We start from the raw sequence: 14997 nt of genomic DNA on the forward strand, positions 1-14997 counted from the left end.
TTAAAAAATTTTATTTTAAGTTCTGGGAAACATGTGCAGGACATCACTATTATCAATAATCCTCTATGAGTTTTGTCAGACAGGTTATTATAACCCATTGTTACTGACAGAGGAGAAAGGGCACAGGTGATGGAGCTTCTGTCCCAGGCTCAGAACACAGGGAAAAGATGAGGGCCCTTGATCCTGCAGTCCTAACCCACTGACCTGCACATGGCTACTGCATCATCAGACTTTGCCACTTTATAGACACGGTCAAATTCTCCCAGTACCCCCGGTGTCAGAGCCATCCACACATCCAGTGACTTGTTGATAGGGCCAATGTGCTCTGGCTTGGAAGACTCTGAGTTCAAAGGCAGCCTCTGCCCTTCTCTTCACCCACCACTCGCCACCTCTCAGCCTCTGTTCATTGTTGTTTTTCTATGAGCTTGCTCTTTGAAACTTGTTTGTTCTTTCTTTAAGTCTACAAACAGAGATGGAGAAACTCAAATTCATAAGAATTATAACAGTCTAGAAGGATTAGGAAGGATGGCCTATTCTTTTGTTTTGTATCCTTCATGTTCTGTAGAGTCCCTGGAGTATAACTTAATGGTTCATCAGTGAGCATAGATACACAAGTAGCAAGCTTGTAGACTCTGTAATTCCCAATATTTAAATTCAAAAGTTCTCCCTTTATTTTTCCCAAATTGGATCCCTCAAATAGATTGCCTGGTAGTAAAGGAGTGGGAGGTGAGTTTAGGGAATGATGATTATGTAGAGAGAATACTACTATAGTGTAAGTACCAGAGCAGTCTTTCAGGCAGGCTGCCAGGATGGTCCTCTAAGGAGCCCCATCTGAAGGTCTGAGAAAGAGCAGCTGAAGATGTGTGAACACTGAAATGAAGCATTCTTCTACATAGTGCCTAAAGCAGGTTTTTTTGGTTAATCTCTTGCAGCTTTGCAATTGTTCTTACCGGATCCTTATTAATTTGAGGCTGTTGCTGCCAATCACTGGCAGTGCCAGGTGGAAAATTATTTGGAGAAAAGTAACTCTCATTTTTATTATGTCAAATTTAGAATGAGAAAATGAAGCGAGAAATAAATATGAGGAAAAACAGCAAGAGTAATATATTGACGTATTTTCTTTTGCTTTCTCATGGTTTATGTTGAGGTTGGTGTGAGGCCATTTAATACTCCTAATGAAAAGAAGTGCTAAATTTTATTTTATTTTATTTATTTATTTTTTTGAGACGGAGTCTCGCTCTGTCGCCCAAGCTGGAGTGCAGTGGCCGGATCTCAGCTCACTGCAATCTCCGCCTCCCGGGTTCACGCCATTCTCCTGCCTCAGCCTCCCGAGTAGCTGGGACTACAGGCGCCCGCCACCTCGCCCAGCTAGTTTTTTGTACTTTTTAGTAGAGACGGGGTTTCACCGTGTTAGCCAGGATGGTCTCGATCTCCTGACCTTGTGATCCACCCGCCTCGGCCTTCCAAAGTGCTGGGATTACAGGCTTGAGCCGCCGCGCCCGGCCAGAAGTGCTAAATTTTAAAACTTGCTACCCACTTTGCATGTTCTTAGTTTCATAGAATTTTCTTACTGGAAGGGAATGCAGAGCTATACAGTCTGGTTGAATTTCTTTGTACTTAGGGAACTCTATGTAATATACCAACATTGTCCATCCTGAATTATAATAGGCTATTGTGTTGGGCATTTTTACTTTGTTATTTTTTAATTTTTTGCCCAGGAAATCCTTCAATGTTTATTTTTCTCAAGCCTCATTTTCCATAATGCTAATTGTGGCATATTGGATTATGATTACACATATGACAAGATTTTACTTGACTGTTGCTTGATTTAAATTTGATTTATCAAAAGCTTCAGAGTATATGTTTATTAAAACTATGTTCGTAGGCCAAATTAGTTTGTAATTGTATTTTGTCATACTGTCTATGATGAGTTTTAGCATCTTATGAGTTTGAGAATTAGTTCCTCTTTTATTTTATGTGTTTATGTGATATTAGAATACTTTTTTTTCTTAAAAGATTGCTAGAACTCACACTAAAGCCTTCTGGTCCTGGAAAAGAAACAAACATGCTCATTAAAATTTTATTTACCTTATCATATTTTGTGGCCTATTTTTTCAAGCAATATTCAATTACACATTTTATTTCAGATGAGTTGAGGCTTGTCATATTTTAAGAAGATAAAATATAATGGATATTTATATGACAAACCTCAGAATATCTGGTTAACCTTTATTTTGGAAAACTTTGGAAAATCACTTTATCCTTAATTAGTTGTAAATGTTGTAGTTGGGGAAGGCATTAATATGTCACAGATATACTCTAAGTTTCTAACAGGTTGAAAGATCAGAAATAATTTCACAGCTTTGTCATAAGGTCCATTTCATTTAGGCCAGGTAGAGTCACTCCTAAAAAGTGATTGTAAATGATTTTTGACATGCAACCAGGTAGGGTATTAAAAGTGACAGTCTCCGTGTTTTAGTAGAATAAGCCCTATCTTCTGGATAGACAGTAAACATAAACCCCTTATTCAAAGGGACAGAGTAGAGACACAAATGGAGACAATAGTGTTGGACTTGAGAGTAAAGACTTGCACAACCCTTCGCCTGGGTCCTCCCATCTTTATTTGGTCCACGTGATGCATTTCTAGAGTCCTAATGTGATGATGGATGTGAAATGTTCCCTTCAGCTGTTCTCATTGTGAAGAAGGATAATTTCATAGTAAGGGAAGTCGTGATGTAGAAGGTTTTTGAGTGCCAAGTTTGAAGTGGGAATGTGTAGAGGACAATGCACATCCACAGGCAGTTTTCAAAATTACCAGCTATTATGTTATGAAATGTTTGGTTTGAAAATCATGATCAAATTTCAGTATAGTGGTAAAGAGGGTGGTGTTTGACTTTACTTCCCTGGTACCATGGGTAGGTACCTAGGAATTTCCAAATCTTGTCTTGTTAAATGTCCCCACCCTGAGTTCTTTATAGAGTTCCTGGGTTCTGTGCGGGGGCGGGGGCGGGGAAAGACCCAGAATGAGAATCAAAGTGCAATCTTATTTATAGCTGAACAAACAAATAATATTCCAAATGAGAATTCCTATTAAAACGAAAACTCAAATGGAGCACATGGCTTTTTCTCCATCTCCACTGTAAATCTTGATACCAGCAAGTTCAATCTTTACTGTGAAGAAAGATTGAGACAGCCCTCCAAGGTAGGGCTATGTGTGACCTAGAAGATGATAGATTGTGTTGCCTTCAGGGAGAGGGGAAGATAAAGTTCAAGAGTGTTGTGGATCTTTCCCACAAGGTAAAACCCAATTGACAGACATCTCAGGTGGGAAGCATAAGATAAGAAAGACACATGTAACTGTGTGTCTTTTGTTTTCTTTTGTTTTGAGATGGAGTTTCCCTCTTGTTGCCCAGGCTGGAGTGCAATGGCGCTATCTCAGCTCACTGCAACCTCCGCCTCCTGGGTTCAAGTGATTTTCCTGCCTCAGCCTCCTGAGTAGCTGGGATTAGAGGCATGCACCACCACACCCGGCTAATTTTGCATTTTTAGTAGAAACGGGGTTTCTCAATGTTTGTTAGGCTGGTCTCGATCTCCCAGCCTCAGGTGATCTGCCCTGCTTGGCCTCCAAAGTGCTGGGATTACAGGCGTGAGCCACAGCACCTGGCCAACCGTGTGTCTTTTAAATGCCTCGGTAGCCTACCCACTGACATCCTGGCCCAGTTAATGCTACAGGCAACTGGTCTGTGCTTGGAAGGAGGTTAGGGCAGGCACCAGTCAAGGCGTAGGAAGAGGGGCTGAAGTTGCCCTTCTACCGCCATGTGATTGGTTCATTCAGCAAACACTCATTGAGTGCCTACAATAAGTGTTAATTGCTGCATTGAACAAGACAGGTGAGGTCTCTTTTTTCATGAAACTTACTACTCAAGTGGGGTGCAGAGGAAAGGAGATAATAAATAACAGCAAAATCTCAGATAAGTAAATAAGTATCAGTTAGTGACAAGTGCTATGATGAAACTAAAACATGATTGTGATAGCAAGTGGCCAGCAGGAAAGGGGGGTCAGGAAAGGCCTCTGGGTACTTTAGGCTCAGGGGTCCTTTCTCCCTGACCCTTGAATGTGGTGGGACTGGACGTGGGTAAGACCACAAGACCAAGTGTGGCACAGCTGACTACATCTTGAGCTGATACTGAAGAAAGGCAGGAAAGACTGGCTTCTTCATTCCATCTTCCTTCATTCCTCAGATTCTCAGGACCCACCATTTGATAGGGAGCATCTAACATAAATGACAGTATAGTCCTTCAGAACCCAACTGTGTCCTGGGATTAGGTCTGGAATCAGGGCCCAGCTCTAGCTCCAGGCTCTAAACCTAATTCTCACCATGGAGAAAGCAAGAAAGTAATTCAGGGAAGTAAAACATTTGTTCCCAAGAGGCTAATCGTGATCCAGTCATAGAACCCAAATCCACTGCTCATGGTTCTTTGCCACAAGAGTCTACTTAATAATCCCTGACCATTTTAAGGGGGAAGCCAGAGGGAAGATGGCATATCTCACTCCAAATTCTTTTTAGAATGAGTTAGGATATTGTAAAAACTGAGTAAATAAATCACACACACACACACACACGCGACCCATACTTACCTCTTCTTTTTGACAATTTTATTGATAGTAAAGGTATATAGTAACTTCCCACTGTGTGAATTAATTGATCTTTATGGAGCAGAGGGTGGGGGAGATGGCTTGCACCAGAGGGCAGCATGGTAATAATACTAGCTACCATTTATTGCCTTCCCTTATACCAGTCATTGAGCCCTGTGCTTTACATACATTAGGTCATTTAATCCTTACCACTTTTTTTTTTTCATATGAGGAAACAAGATCAAAGGAATAAGTAGTTTGCTCAAAGTCCATATATGTCTGTAATTTTCTTACCATACACCTAGACGTGTGAGCTATACATACTAAGAACACATTTTGGTCTCAGTTGTATGTTTGGACATAAATCTCTGAACTACTTTTTCTTATATTATTGGTATCTCTTTAATAGTTATCCAATGGAGAAAATAATCAAAAGTTTTTAGGAGATTATTCTAACACATAAGCATTGCAAAGAACAAAGAGTTGTGGTTTAAAATCAGATTGTGTCATCCATTGTGACAAATAGAATGTAAGTGGTACTGGCATTTATAGGAGTTGTTCGTTTCTTGTCCATGTTCTTAGCTGGTCAGGCAAAATGGAATTTTGAATAATTCCCCTGAATCCTTTGGAGGTCTTGCTCTGTAGTATTCTTTTTTTATATGAAAAGCTTGCTTGCAGTCTTTGTTCTACCTGGAAACCAGTCCCCTTTGACTAAGAGTACAGGAGAACTCAGGCAATCAGGGACTCAGTGGAAAGTTAAGCATTAGCTTCTGCTATTTAGGGCAATTTTTGATAATAAAATCACCTTGGGTCCCCTAGTTCACTCAGCCAGCAGACTTGATCTCTTGGTGTTAATAACCCTTCTTACTAGCTTAGCCTCAGTAAAGCAAATTGAAATTGTGGCTTGATTGCAGTTGGAACACTTGGGGTAGATCATGGTTGATCGTGAGTAGGTGTGGAATATATAATTGGTTACTTTAAATCTAAAATGGTATATTTTAGAACTAGTTAAGCATGTGTTGTAAGAGACACCTTTGTCAGAGCATTGTCTAATGGACCTACAGGCACTTGCAAGAGCATCTAGTCCAACAGTTATCTATCTTGGCAATGAATGGATGCCAGCATGTGAGTCAAGAGTGTGAGAGGGTGTTCCATCTCCCGACTGACCTGGGTCACCCTGGCCAGGATGGTTTTTAAGTATTCCACATCTATTGCTTAAAAACCAGGTTTGCCTTGGTTTGTGCCATTGTAGCACTGCCTTTCAGGACAGATGCAGGGAAATAGTAACATCAGTGTTACTGAGAGACTCCTATTATATATTCACACTCAATAAAAGGCACATTTATTGCAAAGAAGTCTAAAGTTCCATGGAATTCTGTGAGTTGTTATTGATTATCACTCTTACAAAGGATTATGTATATTAAAATTCATTTAATGTAAATTATCCTAAATTAGGACTCTATTAAAATTTAGATAGGGACTAAGTTGGAATATTTTAAAGAAAGCATTTACTGAAATATTTATGAGATAAATGTAACCAATAAAATAATATCAAAAGTACCTAAGAAAAATACCTTTTTAGATAACTCTAACTCTTACTAAAATAGATATACTAATTCCAATATTTTTCTCCATTGATTTGAATGGCCCTCTTGAGGAATTCCATTAGCCCACATTTTTGTTTGGTTGAATCTGAGTCATGCAAATAATAAAAATGCATCGCCTTTAAAGAATATCCTGTAATTAGACTGGCCGTTAATTAAAAATAACCTTATTGTAACTAATGAGGCCTTTTATAGTATTACTAGCCACTATCAGTTTCATACCATATGATGTAACATTATTTTCACAGTCCTTTAGTAATACCATAGTTGAGAATATCAGACCAATAGGAAAGAACATTTTGCTTAGGAAGTTAATATTCTTTTCTGGTATATGATGGGGACTCTGCATTTTCATTTCTTTTCTTTTTTAAATTGGTGATTTGTCACTTTGACTTTTTTAACCATTGAGGAAAATGAAACAGAAAAACACATAATTCAAATGCAGCTCGGAAAGGGAGTGAGGTAGCGATCTATTATTAAAGGTAGAGCAGACTAAATGCTTTTTAAGAGAAGAATCAGATTTCAGAATTTAGCATTTTTCTTGTCATTTAGTTTTATGTTGGAATAATTGCGCTTGCTGGGCTGAAGCTGTTGGTGCTAGGCAGACTATGAACTGATAGGAAGCACTGAGAGTCGCATATGCATTTAGCCGTATGCTTGTCTGCCCAGCTGATAATGTGACTGATCAGGTCATTCCTAATTCATAAGGCCAAGTTTGTAGCACTCTGCTGGATCGATGCACAAGTAGTCTCAGCAAGGCAAGTATCCTGTACCTACCAATTTACAGAGGCAGTGATTCTATGATTTGGAAATTGTGTCATATAATTTGATTGGTAATTGATAATCCTAACAACTTTTGGTTCTTTTGAAATATTTTGGAATCATTCATATCACTCACCAATAGAACTGCATTGCAATCCTACTGACTCTCTCCTATCTTACAGGAACAGTTTTGCAATTAAAACACCTGAGAAAACATCACATAAGATAATGGAAATATTAGACTTCCCATGATCAGTGGGAATTGAGTTTGTCAGTTTTTAATCTTCCTTTTATCCCTTTTGCTTCTTTGCTGGAGATTTAGAAGTTGAGGGCCATGATTCATAGAGAGGTAAAGAGAACAGTCATCCTAGCAGCCTCTCTCAGGCTCCTGAACTCCGAGATGAGGTCATGAGATGGTCCATGAAATTGAATTCAAGCTGGCATGTGAGAGCCCAAGCCCCAAGCAAAGTTGAGTGATGTTTTCTGTCTGCTCTTAAAAATATTATTCCCAGATACCAGTATACACCTACACACATGAACAAAGGAGGCTGCGGGAGGATGGCACAGGCATGGGATTGACACAGTCCAGCATCAGCAGTCTTTTCAGCCACGGAGAAATGAAAGCTCTGGGGCCAGGGGAGCCACAGATAGCAAAGACAACTGCTTCCCTCCCACCCCCAGAGCAGAAGGACCAGAAAAAGGTCCCAGGGCTGTTACCAAATGTGATTTTCTGTGCTGTAGGATATAGTTAGAGAAAAGCAAAGTTGATATCCACATTTGGAATAGATAAGGCACACTGTTCCAAATTTTTAATTCATTTTCTTTTTGTGAGTGAGCTATTCTTTCCAGTTACAACAAGAACCAGAAAATGGGGCTTAACTTTTGTTTTAACATTTATAAGAATTAATACAAGGTCTCTTGTTATCTTTGATCTCACATGGTACCAGTTCCAAGTAAGCCAGAAAATGTGCAGATGTTAAAAAAAGGGGACAGCTAAATCTATCAACACACGAATGCCTTGTCAAATAACCATTTCTGCTGAAATTAGACCTGAAGATGGTGGGCAATATCCATGGCCAAAGTTAAAATTCTTGCAAATCACACCTTCTTTAGAGCCAAGAGCAGGCACCAGTCGGCTCCAGCACCAGTGATTTCCAGATCCTGAATAATAATGGTGGATACTCTGTTGGTGGATAATATCAAATGTGTGCTCATTGAGTAGCGATAGGAGGCCCTTGGGGGGTTTACAGGAACTGGTTTCTATAAGAACTCAAAGCCAAGACGATTTTTTCAGGCCTTCCACCTTCCACTCACTGTTCTTTTAATGCTTCAACTACAGTAAGGACCATCTGAATGAGAGAAGGGAATAACCCCAATCTCAAACCAAACTAAAAACAAATAACTTTTGAGTTTGAGAGTTGAAAGTTTTTTTTTGTGTTATTGATTTTGTAAATCTGAAGTGGTACTGCATAAACACCTGTGTGTTACCCTCTCAAGAGAGTTTGCAAATAGCACACCAGGTTCCCAGGAGACCCAAGCACCAGGGCAAATGCGAGAAGGAACTCTTATCCACTTCTCTCACTGTCTCGCATATCCTTGGGGATTTCTTTGACAAGAAAGATTGGCACCAAAAGGAGTTTTAAAAAGCCTCCTTTGCAACATTTGTCATAGTTTGGTGTTTGGTTCCCTTGCTGAGTTGGTTTGCTGAAAAAAAGGAGTGCCTTTGCATGGAATCACTGCCTCTATAAATTGGTAGGTACGGGATACTTGCCTTGCTGAGACTACTTGTGGATCGATCCAGCAGAGTGCTACAAACGTGGCCTTATGAATTAGGAATTACCCCATCAGTCACATTATCAGGCCTGGGGCATGTCTCATTTTCTTCATATGTAAAAGAGGAAAAATAATTTTTACATAATGTGGTTGGTGTAAAAACTAATGAGATGCTGTATGCAAAGCACTTAGCATCATGCCTAGCATGATGTAAGCCCCCAATAAATGGAAGAATAGGTGCTCATGCACGTGTGCGCACACACACACACACGCAGACACACGCACACACACACGTGCACACACATGCAAACACACGCACCCTTTTATTTTCACTCTCAGATCTTGTCTATACACCTTCTATTCAGAAAACTTCTTTATCTGTATAGCCAGCCCTTGCCTCTGACCTGTTAGTATCAAACTTCCAGCTGTTACTTGTGTTACCATTTCACTATCCTTTAAATAGTCACATATTTATTTGGCCTATGAACAGTGACTTTTAAAGCTAACCCATTATGATGGTGATTTTAGGATTTATAGGATCATACAACTTTAGAAATTTTTTTGAAAGATGAGGAATATGAAGTCCAGAGAATGTAGGTAAATTCCCCCATATTACAGTATTCTCACATCTAGATTTCTGGGTTGTCAAAATTGTCTTCTGCATACACAACAGAGCCCTTTGGATCAGGGAGGGCAAAGCACATTTAGATAAAGAAGGGATTGTGTCTGAAGGTAAGAGAGGACTTGGTAGTGATAAGATGGTTGCAAATTGTGTGATCTTGTACAAGGAAGCTTGTTTCTTCATTTATAAAATAGTATCGACACTTGCTACCTCATAGAATCATGCGAGATCTAGATTCTAGACAATGTGGGTGAAAATGTTTATAAATTGCAAAATCCTGCATAAAAAGTTTTTCTTCTATAAATACACAATAGTTATATGTATACATTAGGGACCTAGGTGTATATTTGTACATCTTAATAAATAAATCAGTTGCTAATAAAACAATTTTCATCAAAACCCACTCTTTAACACATCCCTTATCTGTAATGCCGAATTTATGAACAGCTGTGGTATGCTCTCTGTGAAATGCAAGGAGCTCAGTATCTTGGAGATCAGGTCAATAATGGGAAAAAAATGCAGATGGAGATTTTGCTGCATGGAATCCAAGTCAGCCATTTGGGTGCTGAAAGTTCCTTGCCCATAGGGAATCAAGAGACATGGCCTCTAAAGGGCTGATTCGATGGGGGATATTACACCATTTTCTGCTTCACGGGTATCAAGATATTCTTTGAATCAGACAATTTACTGATTTACTGGGCTTAACTATTCTCTGTATGATTTAGAAAAGTAAATATATTTCTAGTTTCTTATAATATAGGAATTTATAAAGAGAATGCAGGAATGGCAAATTTGTTTCAACTTGAGGGCACCTCTTCAGTTGACTGGTTAATGGCTCAGAGAACTATGCAGAGATTTTGGGAGTGTTAGATCAAGCTGGGAAAATGCCATAATCAATCTAGTAGAGTCTACTACAGGCTTAGGTGGGAATAATACATGTACACAGTGGAAATAGGATTGAGACCTTGATTATAATCCTGGTGTCTCCACCGTCTACCTGGGAGACCTTGAGCAAGTCCGTTAATTACTCTGGGCCTCTGTTTTTCTGATTGGTAAAAATTTAGCATGGCTAGGCTTTCTTCCATGGTCCTTTTCTGGTTCTAATATCTCCTGTTTCTGAGAAAAGACAATTTACACAATTTTATTTGTCTCAACTCAAGTACATCTTCACCAAGGAAGATGATTGTACTCAATGATGAAGAAAGTGCAATTCTACTCTACTTACCTTCTATTTAATAGAATCTTGTGAGATCTAGATTCTCAAGAATTGTACGAAAATATTTTATAAACTGCAAATGCTGCATATATATTAAGCTATAAATAATGGCTTCAGATTCTTCAGTTTTATAAGTAGAAAGCTCTGTAGAGTCAAAAATATGAAAGAAATTCTTTTCCTTTTAAAGAGCATTTGCAGAACATTCTTTTTTTTTGGCTATAGCAAAGGAAAATAAAATTAAAAATGACATTTTTAAAGGATGAAAGCTGAATGTGTTTGACTTGGAACCTTTTATCATCCCTCTATGATTTTCAGGAAGAAAGATAGAATTATTAAGTTTACTTTCTCCATTAAGAAAAAGGAATTAACATGCTTGTTTGTTTCTTTTTGTTTACTATAAGAATTTGCAAAATCCTTTTTCTTTCCAGCCCCCTGAAGTCAGGCTTACCATTGGGTCAGATTTTTTTTGGCCTTATTTTAGCAAAATCATTTTCTTTTTCATGTTTAAAATAAATAAAGAAAAAGGGTCATTCCACATGTTTCATTGTGTATTCAAATGGTACAGACTTCAGGCAAGCGGAGAGTGAGATCTGAAGCTGTCTGGAGGGAGTTCGGTATGCCCTCACAGACTGCAGCCCTCTGTCTACTGTATTCCTGCTTCAGAATTTATGGTGCTATTTTCTTGCATATGGTCATGTTACTTAAAGGGTCAAGAGACTGTGGATGGCTAGTGGACATTTTAATTAAGGCAAGGGGAGGGGATTAGTGAATCTAGCTCATGCTTGCTACTGGCTTTTAAGAAAAAAGACCCATTTATTAGCTTTCTGACTCTGTTTTCAGATCAAACTCCAACCCCAACGAGATTCCTGAAGAACTGCGAAGAGGTGGGCCTCTTCAGCGAGCTTGACTGCTCCCTGGAGCATGAGTTCAGGAAGGCCCAGGAGGAGGAGAGCAGCAAGCGGGTAGGTTTGCCTGGATGGACGCCTTGAGAGGTGTCCTCCTAGAAACTTCCACGAGGAAACTAGGTGTCTCTGCACTGCAGATTGTGTTGACGTGGCCTTGAAGTATTTTAGCCATTTGTGAGTATTTGTCTAACGTTTTTAAAAAAATGATTATTCCTTGATTATGGCAGAATTCAAAGCTAGATAAATCATGTGAAAAATAGGTATCTGAAATACTAAATTCTAGCAGAAAAAAAAATTCAAAATCTTGAACCAAAGTCAAACTTACAGATTTTTTCTATTCCCCACCAGTTGTTTTACTTTGCTAAGTATTTAATAGCAAACCTTATGTGAGCAGTAAGTGCAGAAGAATAGAGTCAATGGGTGAAAGAACACGCGAGTAATCTTCATGGTAGAAGAGAGGATTTCATCAGACTTTGGCCCATGTTGTAACTGTCTGTTTTCGATAATCTCTCCAGATTCTGCACCAAATTCATAATTATTTCCTGGTCATATTACCTTGTCCTAGTATTGAACATCTGTTGTTGCTGAAACAAATAGGTTAAGTACAACTGTGAATCATTTGTTCTTAAAAATGTAGGAAAATCACTTTATGAAACCCTTCAGAATATATTCGGTTTTTATGGGAATGTGCTGAAATTTAAAATCACTTTACAAGATTCATGAAAGGAGACGGTGGTCACAAGTCAATGTGATGAGGATGCTTTTTGGTATTTTGTTCATTGTTATTATACAGCATTATTCAATACCCACATTGTATTAAGAAACAAATTAGATACAGTCTGTGAACAGAAATTCAAATGTGAAAGGTGATTGAAAGGAAAGACCAGTTAGGTAGTAATGAATTCTGAAGTCCAGCTGTTCCATCCGGAAAAGAAATTTTAAAAGGTTCTGATATTTCTCTAAGTGTTTCAAAATCCTTTTAGTCCTTGTCTATGTGAAATTATAATAATCCCCCCTCCACCAGATTTTTCCTGTCACATTCTCATGTCATAATAGTCAAGGGCTTGTATTTAGCCTGTACGGCTTCAGGAAAAACCATGAAAATAGGTGATGCTTACAAGAGGGGTATAAAATCTCAGTCAACTTATTTTATTTATTTATAATTCATTTGTCATGTATGCTTGACTGTCTCCTCCACTCCCCTCTCAAAGGATACAAAGGGCCTTTTTTCTTTTTTAAACAAGCACTTATACAGCAACTATTATTTGCCAGTCAAATAATAAAGTTCTGAGCACTTTAAAAAATTAATAAAAATAAAAGACATGCATTCTATATTTTGTTGCAATAGAAATATACATATATTATATATATATATATATATATATATATATATATATTTTAAACCATGAAAATAGCACGCAAGAAAGGAAGAAATTCTCATCATCTAGTCAACTTCCTTTGGTTGAGTAATAAATTTATTTTTTTGATAGACATGTATGTAGAAGACTAAGGAATTAAGTTCATTCGTTCCTCAAGATATTCAAAGCTGGCTTCTTAAACTGAACTATAAGAAAGATGTGTATTTTGTCCATATTGTCTTCATTTCTGATAGAATGGTTTTACCTCAAGTGTGTGCCCTTGATTTTACTAAAGGCATTTTTCCTAGAACAGTTTCATGAAGCCCGTTGTTGGGGTGTGGTTTTAGATAGTCTCCATTGCATTATTCATGATTTCTTATATGAAGCCCTGTGTGAGGAAATTCTTGCAGATCTGAATTCCAGGAAATGGTTTGCTTCCCCTGAGGAACTGAAATATTTTTCTCCTCGTGGACATGAGAATCATGTAACTGGTTCTGTTTCTCTTTTCGCTTTGACTGCTAGGTGAACACAAAGCCAAGTTTACTGCTAAACTTTGAGAACTTTTTCAAACGTCGTGATGAGCGTATTTTACTTCCTCCCTAGACCAGACTTTCAGTTCTAGTTTATATTTTCTCTAGTTCTGATTTTTAATTTAAAAAACATTGTCATGCTGTACATGTTTTATGAGTTGCTTTACATTTCTTGTGGGTTGAAAAAGAGTATAGATAATTAAATTTTAAAAATTAAAATAATGAAGCAACCAAAGTAAGAAAAGGAACTATTGCAGCTGTAGAAACATGTTATTTTCTCTCTTTTAAGTGTTGCTCATAGCTGTGTGATGCTTTCATGATAGGTGTGTGGGTGGGGAACAGCCAGCCGCCCCGTGGTCTGGGGCCAGCATCTCAGGACACCACCATCTCATGCCCCAGCCTCACTTGCACGCATGGGAGGCTGGACAATATTCAGGCTGTTGAAACTTCTTCTTCCTTTGCCCTATTCAAACCAAGCCAAATCTAGCCTCAGGTGGCCATGGTTACACGAGAGGGCATTCTCTTGAGGTCTAAACCACAATGACTCCTCTGGCAGCAAAGAGGGCTGCGTTGGTGGCTTTGGCTCTGGCATTTCTTTGGAAGTCACTGGTCAGGGAAATGAGGAGTCGGAGTAATGCTCCCCTACCTGACAATATTCTTTTACCTATCCCTTTGACCAGGTTTTTCCAGCTGTGAACATCCTTGGCATCCTGCCACCCCAGCTCTTCCTTCCCTGCTTAAAAAGAAGAAACACAGGTTCTTATTCAGTGCCTATCTTAGCAATTTTTAGTATTCTCTTCTTTTTCCTTTTGGTCTACATTCAGACAATTATTTTTTTTTTAATTCTACATCTCTAGCTCTCTTCCGATTTCTTTTCCTTTGAGTCTCTAGACTTGCATTGGTTCCCTCATTAGGTTTTAGTAAAGTGGAAGATGGATTAATTTATCTGGAGAATTTGGCTAAAGAAGGTTCTTGCTTGAACTTTCTATGTGTCTTATACAAAAATATTGGAAAGATTGGGCTGGTTCTGCACACCACCTTTAAAACTTCTAGCTGCAGTTGGTCTAGAAAATTCTGTTAAAGAGCAAATAGAGAACTGATCCTTACTTGGCCCATGTGGCTGTCCATTGGGGAAAAGTCTGTTTTACAGACTCTGTCTCTAATCCCAGCATCCTTTTCCAGAAACATCCCAATGTGTATATAGAATCAATGCAGGCTGTAAGCAGGTTATGTCCACTGGAGAAAGGCCTCATTATCTGTATTAATACTATATATAGTAGACAATACGTTCCATAATAGCCTCAATTTCCATATTAATAGAAGCTTATAACCTCATAAGTGTTTAGTAAGAGGATTGTTTCCCCTTAGAAAGGCATGTTGTAATTCACTATCAGGTATCATAAATCTCAACTTGCCAGTGGTTTAGAACTCAGACTAGTTCATATCCTGAAACATGTAAGAAACTTTTGTTTATCATTTTTCATTCATGAAATATTTTCAAGTGCCCACCACATGGCAGGCACTGTCCAAGGCATTGTTGAATATATGACTGAATAAAGATGATAAAAAACAAACAAAAATACCTGCCTTCG

The 14997-nt window shown here is 38.5% G+C and overlaps 1 protein-coding gene across 3 annotated transcripts in view; it reads left to right on the forward strand.

Moving 5' to 3' along the window:
• The window catches only part of CREB5 (cAMP responsive element binding protein 5), a 420888-nt gene that overhangs the window by 86635 nt on the left and 319256 nt on the right, over positions 1-14997 (forward strand). For all 3 annotated transcript variants that reach the window (XM_033193432.1, XM_033193435.1, XM_033193433.1), the window contains one exon: positions 11453-11574. In XM_033193432.1, coding sequence (XP_033049323.1) covers positions 11453-11574 — 122 coding nt within the window. The remainder of the gene's footprint in view (positions 1-11452; positions 11575-14997) is intronic.

Source organism: Trachypithecus francoisi, unplaced genomic scaffold (genome assembly GCF_009764315.1).
Source record: "Trachypithecus francoisi isolate TF-2019V2 unplaced genomic scaffold, Tfra_2.0 Lachesis_group4, whole genome shotgun sequence".
In the NCBI taxonomy this organism is placed as follows: domain Eukaryota; kingdom Metazoa; phylum Chordata; class Mammalia; order Primates; family Cercopithecidae; genus Trachypithecus; species Trachypithecus francoisi.